Source organism: Rhinoraja longicauda, chromosome 17, assembly GCF_053455715.1.
Source record: "Rhinoraja longicauda isolate Sanriku21f chromosome 17, sRhiLon1.1, whole genome shotgun sequence".
NCBI lineage: Eukaryota > Metazoa > Chordata > Chondrichthyes > Rajiformes > Arhynchobatidae > Rhinoraja > Rhinoraja longicauda.
Genome location: NC_135969.1, coordinates 8,777,397 through 8,795,173, shown reverse-complemented (window position 1 = coordinate 8,795,173; position 17,777 = coordinate 8,777,397). Strand labels below are relative to the sequence as shown.

Genomic DNA, 17,777 nt, shown 5'->3' with positions numbered 1-17,777 from the left:
GTTAGTGTTGAACGATGGCTCCCTGGATAAACACACAACGGAATATTAAGTGGCAGGGATATACCTTTAATACTATGTTAACACATGAGATGGCCATCAAATGTTTTCCCTGATCTCAAAAAGGTTTCAATGAGAGCCAACTAACATGCACAATCATTTATTGGGGGAAAAAAATGCAGATACTGGTTTAAATCGAAGGTAAATGCAAAATGCTGCAGTAACTCAGCGGGTCAGGCAGCATCTCTGGAGAGAAGGAATATGTGACGTTTCGGGTTGAGACCCTTCTTCAGACTGATGTCAGGGAGGGGGCTGGACAAAGATAGGATGTAGTCGGAGACAGAAAGACTAGTGGGAGAACTGGGAAGGGTGAGGGGATAGAGAGGGAAAGTAGGGACTATCTGAAGTTAGTGAAGTCAATGTTCATACTGCTGGGGTGTAAACAACCCAAGCGAAATATGAGGTGCTGTTCCTCCAATTTGTGCTGGGCCTCATTCACACAATGGAGGAGGCCCAGGACAGAAAGGTCAGAGTGGGAATGGGAAGGGGAGTTGAAGTGCTGAGCCACTGGGAGATCAGGTTGGTTAAGACGGATTGAGCGGAGATGTTCAGTGAAACGATCGCTGAGCCTGCACTTGGTCTCGCCGATGTAGAGAAGTTGACACCTGGAACAGCGGATACATTAGATGAGGTTGGAGGAGGTGCAGGTGAATCTTTCCCTTACCTGGAAAGACTGTTTGGGTCCTTGGATGGAGTCGAGGGGGGAGGCAAAGGGACAGGTGTTGCATCTCCTGCAGTTGCAGAGGAAAGTACCTGGGGAGGGGGTGATTTGGCTGGGAAGGGACGAGTGGACCAGAGAGTTTCAGAGGGAATGGTCTCTGCGGAAAGCAGAAAGGGGTGGAGATGGGAAGATGTGGCCAGTAGTGGGATCCCGTTGGAGGTGGCGGAAATGTTGGAGAGTATAATATGTTGTTTGTGACGGCTGATGGGGTGGAAGGTGAGGACAAGGGGGACTTCATCCTTGTTATGAATAGGGGGAGCAAGAGCTGTGGGTTATTGAAGAGACCCTAGTGAGAGCCTCATCTGTAATGGAAGAGGGGAACCCCCGTTTCCAAAAGAATGAGGACATCTCCGATGCCCTTATATGGAACACCTCATCCTGGGCGCAGATGCGGTGTAGACGGAGGAATTGGGAGTAGGGGATAGAGTTTTTACAGGAAATAGGGTGGGAAGAAGTGTAGTCAAGATGGCTATGGGAGTCAGTAGGTTTGTAGTAGATGTCAGTCACTAGTCTGTCTCCTGTGATGGAGATGATGAGATCCAGAAATGGTAGGGAGATGTCGGAGATGGTCCAAGTAAATTTAAGAGCACGGTGGAAATTGGTGGTGAAATTGATGGTCAGTGAATTCTGCATGGGTACAGGAGGCAGCACCAATGCAGTCGTCAATGTACCAGAGGTAGAGTTCGGGGATAGGGCCAGTGTACACCTGGAACAGGAATTGTGGGATTCTTCGACATACCCTACGAAGAGGCATGCATCGCCAGGGCCCGTGCGAGTGCCCATAGCTACGCCTTGGATTTGGAGGAAGTGGGAGGAGTAGAAGGAGAAGTTGTTGAGGGTAAGAACCAGCTCTGCTAGGCGGAGGAGAGTATTAGTAGATGGAAATTGGCTGGTTCTGCGGTCGAGGAAGAAACGGAGGGCTTTAAGACCCTCCTGGTGGGGGATGGAGGTGTGGTGGGGGCCTGAAAAACGGAAGTTATTGAGGAGACGGAGAGCATGTGAGGTATCTTGGACATAGGTAGGGAGGGATTGGACCAGGGGGGATAGGATGTAGTCGAGGTAGGTGGAAATGAATTTGGTGGGACATGAACAGGCAGAAACAGTGGGTCTGCCAGGACAGTTCTGTTTGTGGATTTTGGGGAGAAGATAAAATCGGGCCGTGCGGGGCTGGGAACGATAAGGTTGGAGGCTTTAGAAGGCAGAGAGCTGGAAGTGATGAGATTAGTAATGGTGTTTGAGATTAAGGCCTGGTGCTCGTCTGTGGGGTCATGGTCCAAGTATAAGTAGGACGAGGTGTGTGAGAGTTGTCGTCTGCCCTCGGAGGTCAGCGCGCCAGACTACCACGGCACCTCCCTTGTCAAGTGGGATGGAGTGAGGAGGGGGGTGAGTGTGGGGGGGGGAGGGGGGGTTCAGAGGTGGGTGAAGGGGATAAGGGGGAGGGGAGGAGGTGGGTTGAGAGGAGGAGGATTTGAGGGGGCGATGGAGTGGGTGAGGAAGGGGGTTCATGGGGAATGGAGTGGGTGAGGGAATGGGAGGGTGGAATGGGTGAGTGGAGGGTGGGGATAAGGAGGGTTCGAGTGGGGGTCGAGGGGCAGTGGGGGAGGAGAGGATGCTGGACCAATGCAGGTTTGGGCTCACTTGGTCTCATTTTTTTAAAAGCTGTTTAATTTAAGCAGACAACGCTTTATTTTAAAGAAAGATTTAGCCACTTTCATTTACATTTTTTTAATTAAAAAAAGTTAATTTAAAAAAACAAAAAAACCTCGTTTAATTTAAATTAAAAACGCTTGGCGACCGATTGGTCCAGGTACCCGGTGGGGGGGAGCGCCGTCGCAGGCTCTTCCTGCTCCAAGTGCCCTGGTTGTCCGTCGGGGCTTCATTGCGGTTTTCATTGAGATTTATTTTTTCTTAAAAGCCATTTATTTTAAAGAAAAAATGTGATTCTCCCACGTCACAATGGGAACCCAACGAGGAATGGGCCCAACGGGTCCACTTGGTCTAGTACTGTATAAAGTTATAAGAGAGGTAGATAGGTTGGATAATCAGTCGTTTTTCTCAAAGTGGAAATGTCAAAAACTATAGGGCATAGCTTAAAGGTCAGAGAGGAAAGTTTTTAAAGGAGATATGAGGCAAGTTTGTGAATGTGCTGCCAAGGGGAGTTATTGGAAGCCAATACGACAGCAATGGTAAAGAGGTGTTTGGCCAAACACATAAACAGGCAGGAAATAGAGGGATAGAGACTATAATTAACATGAACATTATGGGCGGAAGGCCCTGGTTCTGTTCTATACTGATCTATGTTTTAGTTTCGAGATGCAGGATGGAAATGGACCTTTGGTCCACCGAGTCCATGCTGACCATGCTAGTGCCATGTTATTCCACTTTCGCATCGACTCTCAACACATCAGAGGCAATTTAGTAGCCAATTAATCCAAAAATCTGCAGGTTTTTAATTTAACATTCCCATATTACTGCCTTTGTGCTTTTGAAGATTTCAGAAATTTAGTTGAAGATTTACTTTTCTTTCTCTCCAAGATTGGATTCTACATAACTTTGAACCTTTTTGTCCTATCATGAGCAGCAAAAAGAAAGTAGTTCTACGTTGTTTCAAGTGTTCAGGAATGAGGGGTGAACCTATTGAAACGCAAGGCCTTGTTGGAATGTAGATTTTCAACTGTCGGGAGAATCTTGAATAGAAATTTATAGCTGAAATGCCTAAGAATTTCTCATGGGTGGTGAATTGCTGGGATTCTCTAACCACAGGGATGTGGAGTCTGGATCATTAAAGAGGAAGTAGAATTTTGAAAGGTAGGGGATTGAGGGCTAGGGGTATGTTGTACCCAGCAAGTGTTTGGATTCATGCAAATCATCTATATTATATTGCGTAGCATAGGAGACTGTGGGACATAGGACACAGAAGGCTGTGGCCTTCTGATCTTATTTCCATGTGCTCTTAGAGAGTCATAGAGTAATAGTGTGGAAATAGGCCCTTCGGCCCAACTAGTCTACACCGGCCAACATGTCCCAGCTATGCTAGTCCTACCTGCCCATGTTTGGTCCATATCCCTCCAAACCTGTCCTATCCATGTACCTGTCTAACTGTTTCTTAAATGTTGGGTTAGTCCCTGCCTCAAATACCTCCTCCGGCTGCTTGTTGAATACACCCACCACCCTTTGTGTGAAAAAGTTACCCCTCAGATTCCTATTAAACCTTTTGCCCTTCACCTTGAACCTATGTTCTCTGATCTATGTCTGAGAATAGCCAGATAGTTTGTGGTGTAGTCATGATCATGGAGGGATATGGATTAATGTCAAATGGGATAGGTATAATGTTTTTTTTTTTAAAGTGCTGAAGGAACTGGGTGGGTCAGGCAGCATCTGCAGAGGGTAATGGACAGATGCCATCTTGAGTTGGGACCCTTCCGAAGGATGGGTATAGATAGGCATGATCAGTATGAACATAATGGGCTGAAGAGCCTGTTCATCTGCTGCTCAATTGCATGACATGTTCATTCTTCGTGTATACTTTGTTCAATGGAGAATCAACATTTTGGGTTTCTAATTTTAAGATTGCATCAATAATTACAAAATATTTATGTACCATATAATCTAAAATTATAATTTTATTTTATTTTGTAATTGAAAATGCATCTTAATCTTACTTTGCAGAATCACGTTGCAACAAAGTAATGGATGCTTTCAGTGGATATACATTATGCCTTCCGGATCTCACTAAATTCCAAACCTCCCCTCAATTGGAAAAACGACCGCCACTTTGTATAGAAATTAAGGTAATTGCTGTGGAGGAACACACAATTATCTTCAGTGAGATGTTAATAAGTAATGCTGGTTAAAATGTTCGAAAATCTGTTTTTTTTATTCCTGCTAAGAAATTGTATTTTTGGGACATTGTTTCTGAATATCAATTCTGATATTTTTTGTTCCACTTTTTCCATTTTTTAACTTTAATGTACATTCAAGCAAAATGTGGCATCTGCCATTTATATCCACGTTATTGTGATGTTTTGCATTTCTACTACTGAAAGTTAAGTTTGAGCAACAATTTAAAAATTAGCATAAAAATTCCTATCAAGTAGTTAACAGTCAGCCGTACTCTAGTTCATCAAACCATAACTGTGTACAGTATCCTATCCAGAAGTTTAATTCAGGATCTAATTGAAGCACTTTGATCACCTGAACAGACGTGATTTGAGAAAGTGACTGCTGCCATTTTGTAGCATCTTGTGATGCTCAATACAATAACCCCTCATTTTAACAGACTTCTTTATAACTGATTTTGGATATAGCAGACTGACCTGCTGATGCCACCCCCGGCTCACACTGTCTCCCTGACTGTTAAACCCCCGGCTTCCGACCCGCCTATGACTCGTAGTGCACCAGCGAGTCTTTCTTTGCCCACCGCATGGTGTGGTGACACAGCTATTGTGGCCCGTGGGGATAGCGCTTTGATCAGGCCACTGACAGGACACACTTGATCACTGTGGCTCTCACCTGCTGCTTGTTGTTGGCAGTGGCTTTGTCTACTCCCCGCTCAACCATCGCTGCCACCTCCTACTCTTAACCTCTCTGCTTCTTATCCCCACCCCCCCACCCTCACCACTGACTCCCCCAGAGTCACCAGCGTACTCCACCTTGGAAGTGACAGCAAGTGAGAGGGGATGAAGCCCTACAGTGACCAAGCACGTCTTGTCGTTGGTAGCGGCCTGAAGAAATCGCTGCTGGCAAGGGACTACAGCGTGAACTGCAACAACAGCCACATGAACTGGTGAATAAGGGCTTGCTAGTAGAGACCTAGTTTTAAGCTGAAATGACAGTGCTGGAGCAACAGCAAACTGAATCAATCTGAAGAATGGTCCCGACGTCACCTATCCATGTTATGCTGCCTGACCCACTTTTCAGCATTTTGTGTCTCTTTTGTGTATTAACCATCATCTGCAGTTCTTTGTTACAGCTACATACAATGATAATACCGTACTCAGTTATAACGGACAATTGGCAACTGTCCATTCTTCCTCTGGCCCTCTGTTATAACGAGGGTTTACTGTATATGCAGGCTTCATTATTACACACATCATGAAATTTTAACAAGTAATCATTTAAGTTTTGCACTTATGGTAATCGATGAAGGCTTAAAGTAATTTCATGTTTAGTTTAGTTTATTATTGTCACTTGTACTGGAAAAAGTACAGTGAAAAGCTTTTGTTTGTGTGCTATCCAGTCAGAAAAAAAGCTACATGAATACAATCAAGCAGTGCACAAAGAGTAAAGGCTACATCATTTAGTGCAAGATATAACATTGAAGCCAGATTAAAGATAGTTCAAAGGTCTCCAATGAGATAGATGGGTGGTCACTGTTAAATATCTGATAACTTCAGGACAGCTGTGCTAAATACCAAATTGGGAAATAGTTTTTTTTATTTAGTGTTAATTTTTTTTTTGGTTTCCTCAGTGACATTTGCCATTTGTATGTATTTTTAAGATAGACTTGGTGTGGTCTTGCTTCAAATGCATCCATTTTTTAATGAATAACAATGACATGGTTTGGTCTATTGTAATTGTTTAGTTTTCATTTTATTTTCAGCCTAAATGTGGATTTATCCCTTTCTCAAGTCACATTACCAAGGAGATTAAACGGCATGCCTGTCGTTATTGCATGCATCAGCATCTGAAGGTACTTGCAGATTTTTGATGTATTATATTTGAGAAATATAATTGGATTCATATTTGTGTAGTGCTGTTTTCAAGTTTAATATTGCATGTCTAGTTAAGTTTTAAATTCTTTTATGGAGTACATTGTCAAGGTTAAATTTGCATATTTGTAATATCCTCCTTGGTCAAATTCAGGAACTTCATTTCTATAACCCAATCCTGCTTACTGAAAACTAAGGCCCTGCCTACATAATGCGGAGGTAAAATTATAAAAGTATTCAATATGATTGGCTACTCAACCAATGATGACATCGGAGTCAAACATTTATGTCAGAGTTATGGGTTCAATTGAAAATAACTCCAGATGCTGGAAGTCAAATAAACAAAACATTAACAACATTCAGCAGGTAAAGGGCCTTCAATTTAATATGTTAATTTATTTTGTCATGGATGCTGCCTGACCTTTTGAGTGTTTCCCAGCTATTCTCTTTTAATTCTTGGGGCACTGGCATCAGTACATGAGAAAAAAGGATGTATTTCCCTTGGGACAAGTTATACTTAAACCACTGGTTTCCCAGCAGATGGAGCAGTTAAGGTCATAGAGAAGATGCGGGGAAATTTAGAAAGTCAAAGAGCACGGTGGCACAGCGGTAGAGTTGCTGCCATGGCGCTTGCAGCGCAGGAGACCCGGGTTTGATCCTGACTACGGGTGCTGTCTGTACAAATTTGTGCGTTCTCCCCGTGACCGCGTGGGTTTTCTCCGATCTTTGGTTTCCTACAACACTCAAGACATACAGGTTTGTAGGTTAATTGGCTTGGTGTATGTGTAAATTGCCCCCAGTGTAGGATCATGTTAATGTTTAGGGATTGCTGGTTGGTGTGGACTCGGTGGGCCGAAGGGCTTGTTTCCGCGCTGTATCTCTAAACTAAACAAAGAGGAAGGACAATGCATAGCAGCTATGTGACACTGAGAACCAGAGGAACTGGCAGCAAAGTGGGGTGGGGAGTTGAGAACAGAAATGAGTGCACTTGCAAATCAAAATGCTACATTGCAAAATGGTTTAAAGAAAAAGGGAAGTATCTTTATTTGATATGCAGCATTTATGACAAGGTGGAAGGATTAGTCTTGCATCACGGAAACAAGCCCTTTGGCCCAACTTGGCAATGACAACCAAGATGCTCCATCGAAGCTAGTTCCATGTGCTTTCATTTGGCCCTTTCCCCTCTAACCCTTTTCTATCCATGTACTTGTCCAAATATCTTTTAAATATTGTTATTGTACTTTCCTCAAGTACTTCCTCTTGCACAGATCAAAGTGAGTGAGATTTATGGTCATGATGGGCAGCGTAAACATACTTTAGAGAGATGTAAATCAAGCTTATTAGCATTCTATTAAAGGTGCAACGTAGGGTGGATAAATGGAAGCAGTCAGTGTATGCATAATTAGTGTAAAGTTCTTGCACCTTTAGCCATGGAGATAATATGGAGATAATATTTTCCCTTTTATGTACACTTGTGGCAGCTCTTGCGGACTATTTTTATATTTCTTGTTTTTTCTAGTGTATTTTCTTCCATTTTATTAATTACTGCTACTTGTTTTGGAAATTCTCTCTCTGTCACCAATCTTCATTTTTTTCCCATTAATTGATATTTTTAGGTTCTCCACAGACACAAGTTTCACATTTAGGTTTTCCCCTGGTGGTTCATCTGTCTCAACACACATGACCATATCTAAATAGCCTGTTCCCCAGTTAGTTTCATAATGTATTATTCAATGTTGATGTCCCAATAAAAGATGAACTTTCCCTCGAGCCTATTTGTGGTACATTGATTTGTTCAATCTATTTGAAGATTAAATTGTACATGAATTGTACATGATTATTGCAACAACTTCCATTCAATCCCCATCGTTTCTTGATTTACACTTAATTCCACAGCATGACTGCTATTATGAAGTTACTTTCACTAGTGATTTCTACTGTTGCTATTTCTTATGTCGACCCAAACTTGTTTTATATCTTGATCTGCTGGTCAAAGTATGTTCTGCTCTAATCTTGTCCTTCATTAACATAGCTACTCTGCCTCATTCTCTTGTGTGCCATCCCATCTGTCAGTGTCAGCATTGATCACCTTAACTCTGTTCCTGTAATGGGTGTCAAATAAGTGCTAGTTTAGTAGTCAGGTGCATACTTACTTGCCCTACACACCCGCGGGAGAAAGGGGGGCTCGGAAAACCCGCTCGTCGTCAAACTGCGAGCGCATGTAATCTACACGAAACAGCTACTTCTATCTCACACTTTTATAAACTGCAAGCGCATACAACCTACACGATACAGCAACTTCTATCTCACACTTTTATAATTGTTACCTGCACGAGATAGCCCAGCTGTTGGCGGTTGTGTAGTAGGAAACAAACAAAACAGAAAAGAGCCATGAATTTTGTTCCCTTCTCTGCTTTGAATACTTGCCACACTCTTAACTGGAGAACAGAACCATAAGGTGCACTGGTCCCCCTTTGTCGTAATCTGGATATCATTACCCATTTCGCCAACACCACTTTGCCCTTTCCATTTAACGCAGTAAATTTTCCTTGCCTGGACTTACTCTATCAAGCCCACCACTTTTCAACCTTTCCTACTAATGATGTAGTTTTAAGATCTATTTATAGTGATAGTTATTTGATTTGTCAGGAGACTGGTGAACCCTAATTGGCCATAATCTCCTTAACGGGCAGAGTTGACTTGAGGTGTGCTTATTCAAATTTTGATTTTGTTCAAAACTTAATTTGAAACTGGACAGGCAGTAGTCTCAGATCATAACAATTTATTAAAGCAAGGAAGTCAAACATCTTATTTTCTGGAATTTAAAAAAATTTAATAAGTGGAAAATATATTGCTGAATTTGAAATCACGGCGGTTGGGAAAAGTTTGTTTGAACAATGTTGCTGGATAGATTCTGGCAGGGGTAACTGTAGAGATTGTGGAGGTATTAGCAAGAGTCTTGAATGGGTCCAGAGGACTGAAATCGTAAATGTAATTCTATTGTTTAAGAAGAGAGCAAGGCAAAAGAAAGGAGATTTTAGGCTGATTAATTTGACTTCAGTTGTTGGTAACATTCTTGAGTCTATTAAGGATGATGTTTTGGGGCTCATGCAAGTGAATGATAAAATAGGCCAAAGTCAACGGCGAGATGTTGCCTGACAAATCTGTTGACATCCATGCGTCAGTGGATGTTTGCTTGGATTTTCACATGGGCTTTGATAAGGTGCTGTGTATGAGGCTGCCAAACAAAATGGGAGCCCAAGGTATTAGATGCAAAGTACTTTCATGGATACAAGGCTGGCTTACTGGCAGAAGACAAAAAAGTAGGAATAAATGGCCTTTTCTGGTTGGCTGCCAGTGATTAATGGTGTTCTGCAAGGTTTGGCGTTGGGTCTGCTACTTTTCACTTGTATGTTAATGATCTAGATTATGTAATTGATGGCTTGGTGGCCAAGTTTGCAGATGATGCAAGGATTGGGTGGAGAGGTAGGTCGTGTTGAGGAAGCAAGGAATCTGCAGAAGGATTTGGACAGGTTGGGATAGTAGACAAAGAATTGGCAAATGGAATACAGCGTATCAAACTTGGAAGAAGGAATAAAGGTGCAGACTACACTCTGAATGGTGAGAAGATTCAGAAATCTGAGGTGCAAAGGGACTTGAGAATCCTGCACCAGCACTCCAAAGTGTTAATTTGCAGGTTTAGTCAGTGGTAAGGAAAGGAAATGCAATGACAGCATTCATTTTGAGGGTTCCAGAATATATAAGCAAGGCTGTGATGCTGAGACTTTATCAGGCGTAGTAGACATGATGGGCTGAATGGTCTAATTCTGTTCCCATATATTATGGTCATGTTTTTTGAGGTAGCTTTGTGTATTTAATGGAATATTCTGCTTTTTTTTAAAAAGTGAATCTAGTTGTTTAATATAGCTAGATAAATAAAAGTACAAAAATACAGTATGGCTCTGTAGTCCTGTACGTCTCCCACTTTCTTCCTTTATCTGAAATAATGAACTAAAGATGCTGGAAATCTGAAATAAAACAATGCTGGGAGAACTCAACCGATCAAGCAGCATCTGTTGAAAAAGAATTAATGTTTCGGGTTGAAGATTTTTCTTCAATACTGAGAAAGAAAGTAGGTTTGATTTTTGAGTTCTTCAACTTCAGAGAACTCTTGTGTTTGTATCGGGTCTAACTACTGTTTTTGCTGCTGTTTCTCCGTTATTTTTCTGCCACTGGGCAAATCCCCCTAGACCACATTATGCAATATATTACACAAAGGAGTTTAGCTACCCATTTTAATGGTTACATCATTCACCCCATTAGACTTTACTATTAGGCTTCCTGTGTACTTTGTTACCGAGACTATCTTGCTTTATTTTTTCTCTTTTTCTTTATTAGATTAAGGATCTTTAACATGAAATGTTGGCTACTTCTCTTTCCACAGGTGATGTCTGACCTGAGTTTTTCCAACATTTTTTAATTGCTTCCAAAAATTGACAAACGTGAAATACTTTGTATAATTCTTTTGGAAGTAGGGATTCTTTATTGTAAAATCAAAATTCATTTTAAAGTAAAAGTTTTGTGAAATTCATTAACATTTCACATTTTGTATCTCATGAGTAGATCGTTCCTATTTCAATATTTTGGATTCTAACCATATTTCTTTTTTAAAGGTGGCTAATGGAAAATGGAAGAGGATGAGCAAATACTGTCCTCTTGACCTTTTTTCAGGGTAAGATGCAAGTTAAGATAAAATCCTCTATAATTAGTTGCATCTTTTCAGATAAACGGGGGGAAAAAACCTAAGGAAAATCTTGGTCGTTTTGTAATGTTTGCTGAGAGGTTTCAACTTCAAAGGGTTTAAAATGTTTAAGAATTTGCCAGAATCTGTAAATGCAGCGATGAAACTGGTCTTATTTCTCTCAGTTGTATATCATTTCTTCTGACATATGAAGCCATATGGTCCATCAACAACATGCTGAGTCTTGGAGCATTTCCATCAATTTAATTTCCTCGCTTCTGGTCACGTGTTTACTTTTACATGGCAACCAACTTTATTCTTTCACCTTCCACTTCCCAATATTTATGCCACCCGCCTACATTAGTAATTTTAAAATAGCCAATTAACCTACCAGCAGATCCTTGAGATGTGGGAGAAAATCAAAGGAAAAGATAGAAATCCATACAGTCACAAGAAGAATGTGAAAATTACACACACAGGGCACCGGTTGGAATTGAACCCAGGTCACTGGAGCTGTACATCAACTGTACTAACTGCTGCATCACGGTCACCCATGCAAGTAAGATGCTTATATTAAATAGTTGAAAGATACAGTGCAGAAGCAGGCCCTTCGCCCCAACGAGTCCGGGCTGACCAGTGATTGCCCATACACTAATAGTATCTGACACACTGGGAACAACTTTCAATTATACCAAGCCAATTAGCCTAAAAAAACGGTGGTCTTTGGAGTGTGGGAGAAAACCGAGGATCCCTGAGAAAACCCACGTAGGTCATGGAGCAAACGTTCAAATTCAGTAGAGACAAGCACCCGTTGTCAGGATTGAACCCGGGTCTCTGGCGCTGTCAGGCAGTAACTGTACCGATATGCCACCTTGTCACCCTAATGAGGTGAAATATATTGATGAGCTTCAGATCCGTTGATTCATGATCTGATTAAATGCTGGAACAAGACTAAAGAACTGAAGATCCATTTGTGTTTTAACAAGCTCGATTGGCATTTAGCCCTTGAAGTCGTTTAGTGACACATTTGGGAGGCTGAGCCTGTCAGTTTGTTCTGTTCCAGACTCTGCAGTGATGGAGCACCAACCTGCTGAGTCAATTATAAATTGCTTTGGTTAAATATTGAAGATTGTTTTTAATTGTTAAATTAAAAAAATTAATGTATTTTTATGCATGCAATTAAATGTGCCTGAATGTCATGGCCATTTTAAAAGCAACTAAAATATTAACAACTTCTACAGCGATCAGAAGCTGTAAAATACATTTTGTGAGGCAGGGACTCTTGAATATGTCATCAGAGGCCAAGTTGCTGTGCAGATTATGCTGCTTGGCTTTCGTGCAGAGGGCCAGTGTGAAAGGCCCATGATGTGAGCTGTGGGTAAGTGTGGGTGTGATCAGACTGCAGATGGTGATTCTGGATAGAATGGTAGAATAAATGCACTATGTACCTGTGTTCTACATGGGCAATGTGAAAGAAATGGTTTAGGAGTAAGTGACTTGCGTTCTCAGGGCAACAGAGGATCTGCCCCAGTGCAATGGGAACATGTATAATCTAGTTCCAAAGAAATTGACTTGTTATATGGTCAAAGCGTGCTGGCCAGGTCATGTTAAATTAAAATTATACTTCAGTTTGTCGGATGTATTTGGTTGTTTAAGGAATCTTTGACATAAAAAGTTGATTTTGTAAAATGGTAAATTGTTATTTATAATATGTACATTAATTTTGCAGGAATAAACAGCGTATGTACATAGCTTTGAAAAGTTTGCTGCAGGAGCCTCAGAACAATTTGAAGATTTTTAAGGTAAGACAACATACTTGCCTTAAAATATATTGAAGAAATACAACTGAAATATTACCTCTTAAAGATTAATCCAACAGATGTAGGTTTGTAAGATTTATATTTTGATTAAAGGTGCCAGGTTAGCTAAACAGCTGAGAAATAATAAGAATTTTATTGATAAATGACAATTACAAGCACATGGTTTATTGGCATTGGTGAGGGAGTTTGGTCACTGCACCATCCTGCAATGACAGTTACATTCTTGACAGTTCAGACATTGCAGGTGGCAGTTTATTTGCAGTTGCTGAATTGTGAAGATCAAGGTAAAAGCTTAATGTAGTAGTGTGAACAAGAGCTCTATTTCTTTCCTTCACAATCAACCACTTGATATGCCTTATTGTTGGGGGCTAGTGAACAGTTCACATCAGTTGCCATTTTTCATTGTTTCACCATTTAACGTCAGTGAGAGGTAAGTCAGATTAATTCCTCCCAGTGAAGATGTTAGCCTTGTGCAAACATTCATTTGCATATCTTTTGTAGTATATCTTGTTTCTTTATGCATCACCATTAAATAGGAAGAACTTTGCTCCTTTATTCAAATTCAACTGCAGCCTTTTTCATTGGCCATCTGGAACTGTCTTGCTCACATTTAAGAGGAATGTCGACAAAGCTATCGGCTTTGTGTTTTACCATAAGCAGGCAAGCCGTGGGAAATTACTTTAATTGTTAAGAGCAATGGCTAGATCTGATACAAATTATGGATGTTCAAAGACTGGAGCAACTGGGCTTGTATACACTGGAATTTAGAAGGATGAGAGGGGATCTTATTGAAACATATAAGATTATTAAGGGATTGGACAGGCTAGAGGCAGGAAACATGTTCCAAATGTTGGGGGAGTCCAGAACCAGGGGCCACAGTTTAAGAATAAGGGGTAGGCCATTTAGAACAGAGATGAGGAAAAACGTTTTCACTCAGAGTTGTAAATCTGTGGAATTCTCTGCCTCAGAAGGCAGTGGAGGTCAATTCTCTGGATGCTTTCAAGAGAGAGTTAGTTAGAGCTCTGAATGATAGCGGAGTCAGGGGGTATGGGGAGAGGGCAGGAACGGGGTACTGTGTGGATGATCAGCCATGATCACATTGAATGGCGGTGCTGGCTTGAAGGACCGGATGGCCTACTGCACCTATTGTCTATAAATTAATCTCTGTTTCTTGTGAAATTAATGAGCTAGAATTTACTGCAACTGAATAAAACCTTTAGACGTTCACTTGTCTAAGATTTTGCACAACAAATTGATGTGAATTTGACATCAGAATACTTTTTGTAAGGCATGCGAATAGCAATACTGGGAAAATAAAATTTAGAATATTTACTTCAATGTCATAGAGTCATAGAATTATACTGCACGGAAACCTGCAGTATACTGCACGGAACCTGTCCGAGTGTCTTTTCAATGTTATTGCATCTGACTTCACCACTTGCTCAGGCAGCTCTTCCATATACCTATTGTCCTCTTTGGAAGAACCTGCCCTTCAGGCCCCCATTAAAACTTTCACCAATGTGTTCTAGTTTTGAACTTCCCTATCCTGGGTAAAAGACTGATTATCTGCCTTGTCCTATGTTGCTAATTATTATATAAACCTTTAGTTAGGCCATGAATTATTTAAAAAAAACCTTGGCCTGCTTTGCTCCAGGGATAACAGTCCAGTCTTAGTTTAGTTTAGACATATAGCAATTGGCCCACTGAGTCCACGTTGACCATTGATCACCCATCACCCTAGTTCTGTTATCCCACTTTCTTAACCACTCCCTACATATCAGGGGCAATTTACAGAGGCCAATTAACAACAGACCCATGCGTCTTTGGGATGTGGGAGAAATTGGAGCACTGTGAGGAAATCCATGTGATCACCGGGAAAACCTGCAAACTCCCCACACAGACAGCACCTGAGGTCAGGGTGGTAGCTGCGCATCCGGTGCTATGCAGCAGCATCTCTACCAGCTGTGCCACTGCTTGCCCGATCAAGTCTCTCCTTGTAATTCGAGCCCTTCAGTCTGCAATGTCTTTTTTATATTTCTGCATCCCCTAACTTAATCATGTCCTTCCTGTAGTATGGCAACCAGAACTGCACTCAATACTCTGTGCTGACTCAGAGTAAACTTCTTCTATAACTATAATATGACATCCCAACACTTGTACTCGGTCCCCTGTCCGATGAAGGCAAACTTGTCCGAGGCTGCCTTCACCGCCCTATCTAACTGTGTTGCCATTTTCAGGGAGCTGAATAGGTAACCCCACGTCTTTCTGTGCTGCAATACTCGCCAGGGCCTTGCCATTCATGGTGCTTATCACATTGAACTACATTCTCCACTAAACTGTGAAGATATGACAAACAACAGGGGACCCAGAACTGATTCCTGCAACACATTGCTGGTCACAGACCTCCAAACTGAGAAACATCTCTCCACAACCACTGTCTGACTGCTTCCATCAAGCTGTTTTGGTGTCCAAATGGCTAACTCAGCCTGAATCCCAATGTGTTCTCATTTTCTGATCTACTGCACCAGCCTACCATGCAGAATCTTATCAAAAGCAATAAAGGTACATGTGGATAACTACTGCCATCCTGCCCGTATCAATTGTCTTGGTCACCTCTTCAAAAAAATTCAAATTTGTGAGACACTATTTCTCAGGCACAAAGCCATGCCTACTACACCTAATCGGTCCATGCCTTTCAAAATCCAGATAGATCCTATATCTTGGCATTCCCTTCAATAACTTTATCACCACTGATTTTGGGCGCACTGGCCTTTAGTTCGCTAGCTTGTCCCTTGAAGTTCGATAGGGGTTACAAAAGATTGGATTAAGTGAGAGGTAAATATGTTTGAGTTTTTAAACATTTCCAACCATTAAATATTATATTGAAGGAATTACTCTCTACATGTATGATGATCTTTGTAACACTTGACACCAGCATATCCTTTGGAGTACTTCCTTATTTCTTTTGAGAAGTGTTTATCTCTTTGCATTCCCCACCACGTGTTCATGTTTCGCCAGCAATATTTGTATGATTATTTGACTAAGAATCATAGAACTGTATAACAGTCTGTTTGGCCCATCTGTTTCACACAGACCAGTGGGTATCTCTGCATATTAACCCTAGCTCTCCTATGTCTAAGCAATTCAACTGATTATCTAGACACTTAATTGCAATGTAACCCAACTTCAACTTTTAAACTATGTCCAAGTTTGAGAGATATGGACTCCCTCTCTGTTGATGATAACTACCACCTATTTGGGTAATTACTTGCAGCTTAATAGAAACGATTAATTGCCACATGTAGGCACCATTTTAAATTGTTGACTAAAATGATAAAAGGTGTTCAACATGTTTAAGGAAATGTAAATGAAATACTAAATTTTAAATTGAGATCATTTGCTCACCTGTTCCCATTGTGATTAGAAGTTCCTGCATAATGCATTCATCTGGTTACCGTAGTTTCAATCTCCACAATTAGCCTGAAAGAAGAGAATATCTGCAAGTTTCATTAATGAAATTCCTCCCTACCTAGTCGATGGTATTTATTCACAAAATGCTGGAGTAACTCAGCAGGACAGGCAGCATCTCAGGAGAGAAGGAATGGGTGACGTTTCGGGTCGAGACCCTTCTCACTGACTCCTCCCTACCTAGAGTGAATATGGCTTAGAAATCGCTTGTGGAAAAACTTGTTTTAGCTACAGAAACAGAAAATATTGGAATGCTCGAGATATTCACCAATTCAAATTTCATAGCATATAAATTGAAAGTACACATTTATATAATAAGGTAACCTGGAATGCACAAAATAAGAAATCATCCATTAACAAGTTGACATTTAATGCTTAGTAATGCACTGTTTGAAATACTTTAATCTTTTACCCTTATTTTAATGGCTGTTGAAATATTAATTTCCACAGAGGCATTATTTGGCTTTCAATTTGCATTGTAATTTTTCACTTTTATTTCTTCTCATCTTCTCTTGCCTCAACAAAATCCCTCCACGTCTCTGTACTTTTATGGCTAACTTGTGAAGAATGGAGAGTTGATATTTGGCTGTAAGGATGACCAGGACTGCTTGATGGATCTGAATGAACTTGCGAATCATTTGAAAACATACTTCTTCCCTGCTAATGGTATGGTCAGTGGACCACAGTGTACCCGAACTGTTATCACTGAGCTCATTCATGTAATAACAATGGCTTTGTTGAGCAATGCAGACATCCGCAGGACATGTGATATGAAGAGAACACGTATTTCACAGGAAGTAAGGCACTGTGAAGCAAGTCACTTTCGCAAGGATGTTTTGAGAAATAGTAAGTTTGCATCTCAATAGCCTTGCCCTTCTCATTCTTTTGTTTGGCTGCATCCTTTAGATCTTGACAATGTGTGATATAACCTTGTAAATCAAATTTTATAGAACCATATGTGGACCTGTAGATTGGACCAGACAGTGGAAATTGTGCTCTCTGTCATATATTTGCAAATGTAATCCCAGATGCTATCACCTCATAATGTTTAATTAGGCAATAAATGTTGCCATAGCAGATATCAGCACCTACCTCTAAACATATTTTTGTATGAATTCGGCCAACTGGATTTAATGATTGGGAAATAAAGTACAAAGAGGTTAGATTAACAGAACTGACCCTTATCGTCAAGTTACTCTATTTGTGGCACATGTGATATGATTAATGTTTGCTATTTCCAAAGAAGTATCAAGCTAGCT

The 17,777-nt window shown here is 40.9% G+C and overlaps 1 protein-coding gene across 2 annotated transcripts in view; it reads left to right on the top strand.

The window, feature by feature from the left end:
- Positions 1–17,777, top strand: part of ippk (inositol 1,3,4,5,6-pentakisphosphate 2-kinase) — a 61,416-nt gene that overhangs the window by 24,605 nt on the left and 19,034 nt on the right. For both annotated transcript variants that reach the window (XM_078414024.1, XM_078414023.1), the window contains exons 5-9: positions 4,448–4,569; positions 6,381–6,470; positions 11,163–11,221; positions 12,960–13,032; positions 17,085–17,364. In XM_078414024.1, the coding sequence (XP_078270150.1) occupies positions 4,448–4,569; positions 6,381–6,470; positions 11,163–11,221; positions 12,960–13,032; positions 17,085–17,364 (624 nt within the window). The remainder of the gene's footprint in view (positions 1–4,447; positions 4,570–6,380; positions 6,471–11,162; positions 11,222–12,959; positions 13,033–17,084; positions 17,365–17,777) is intronic.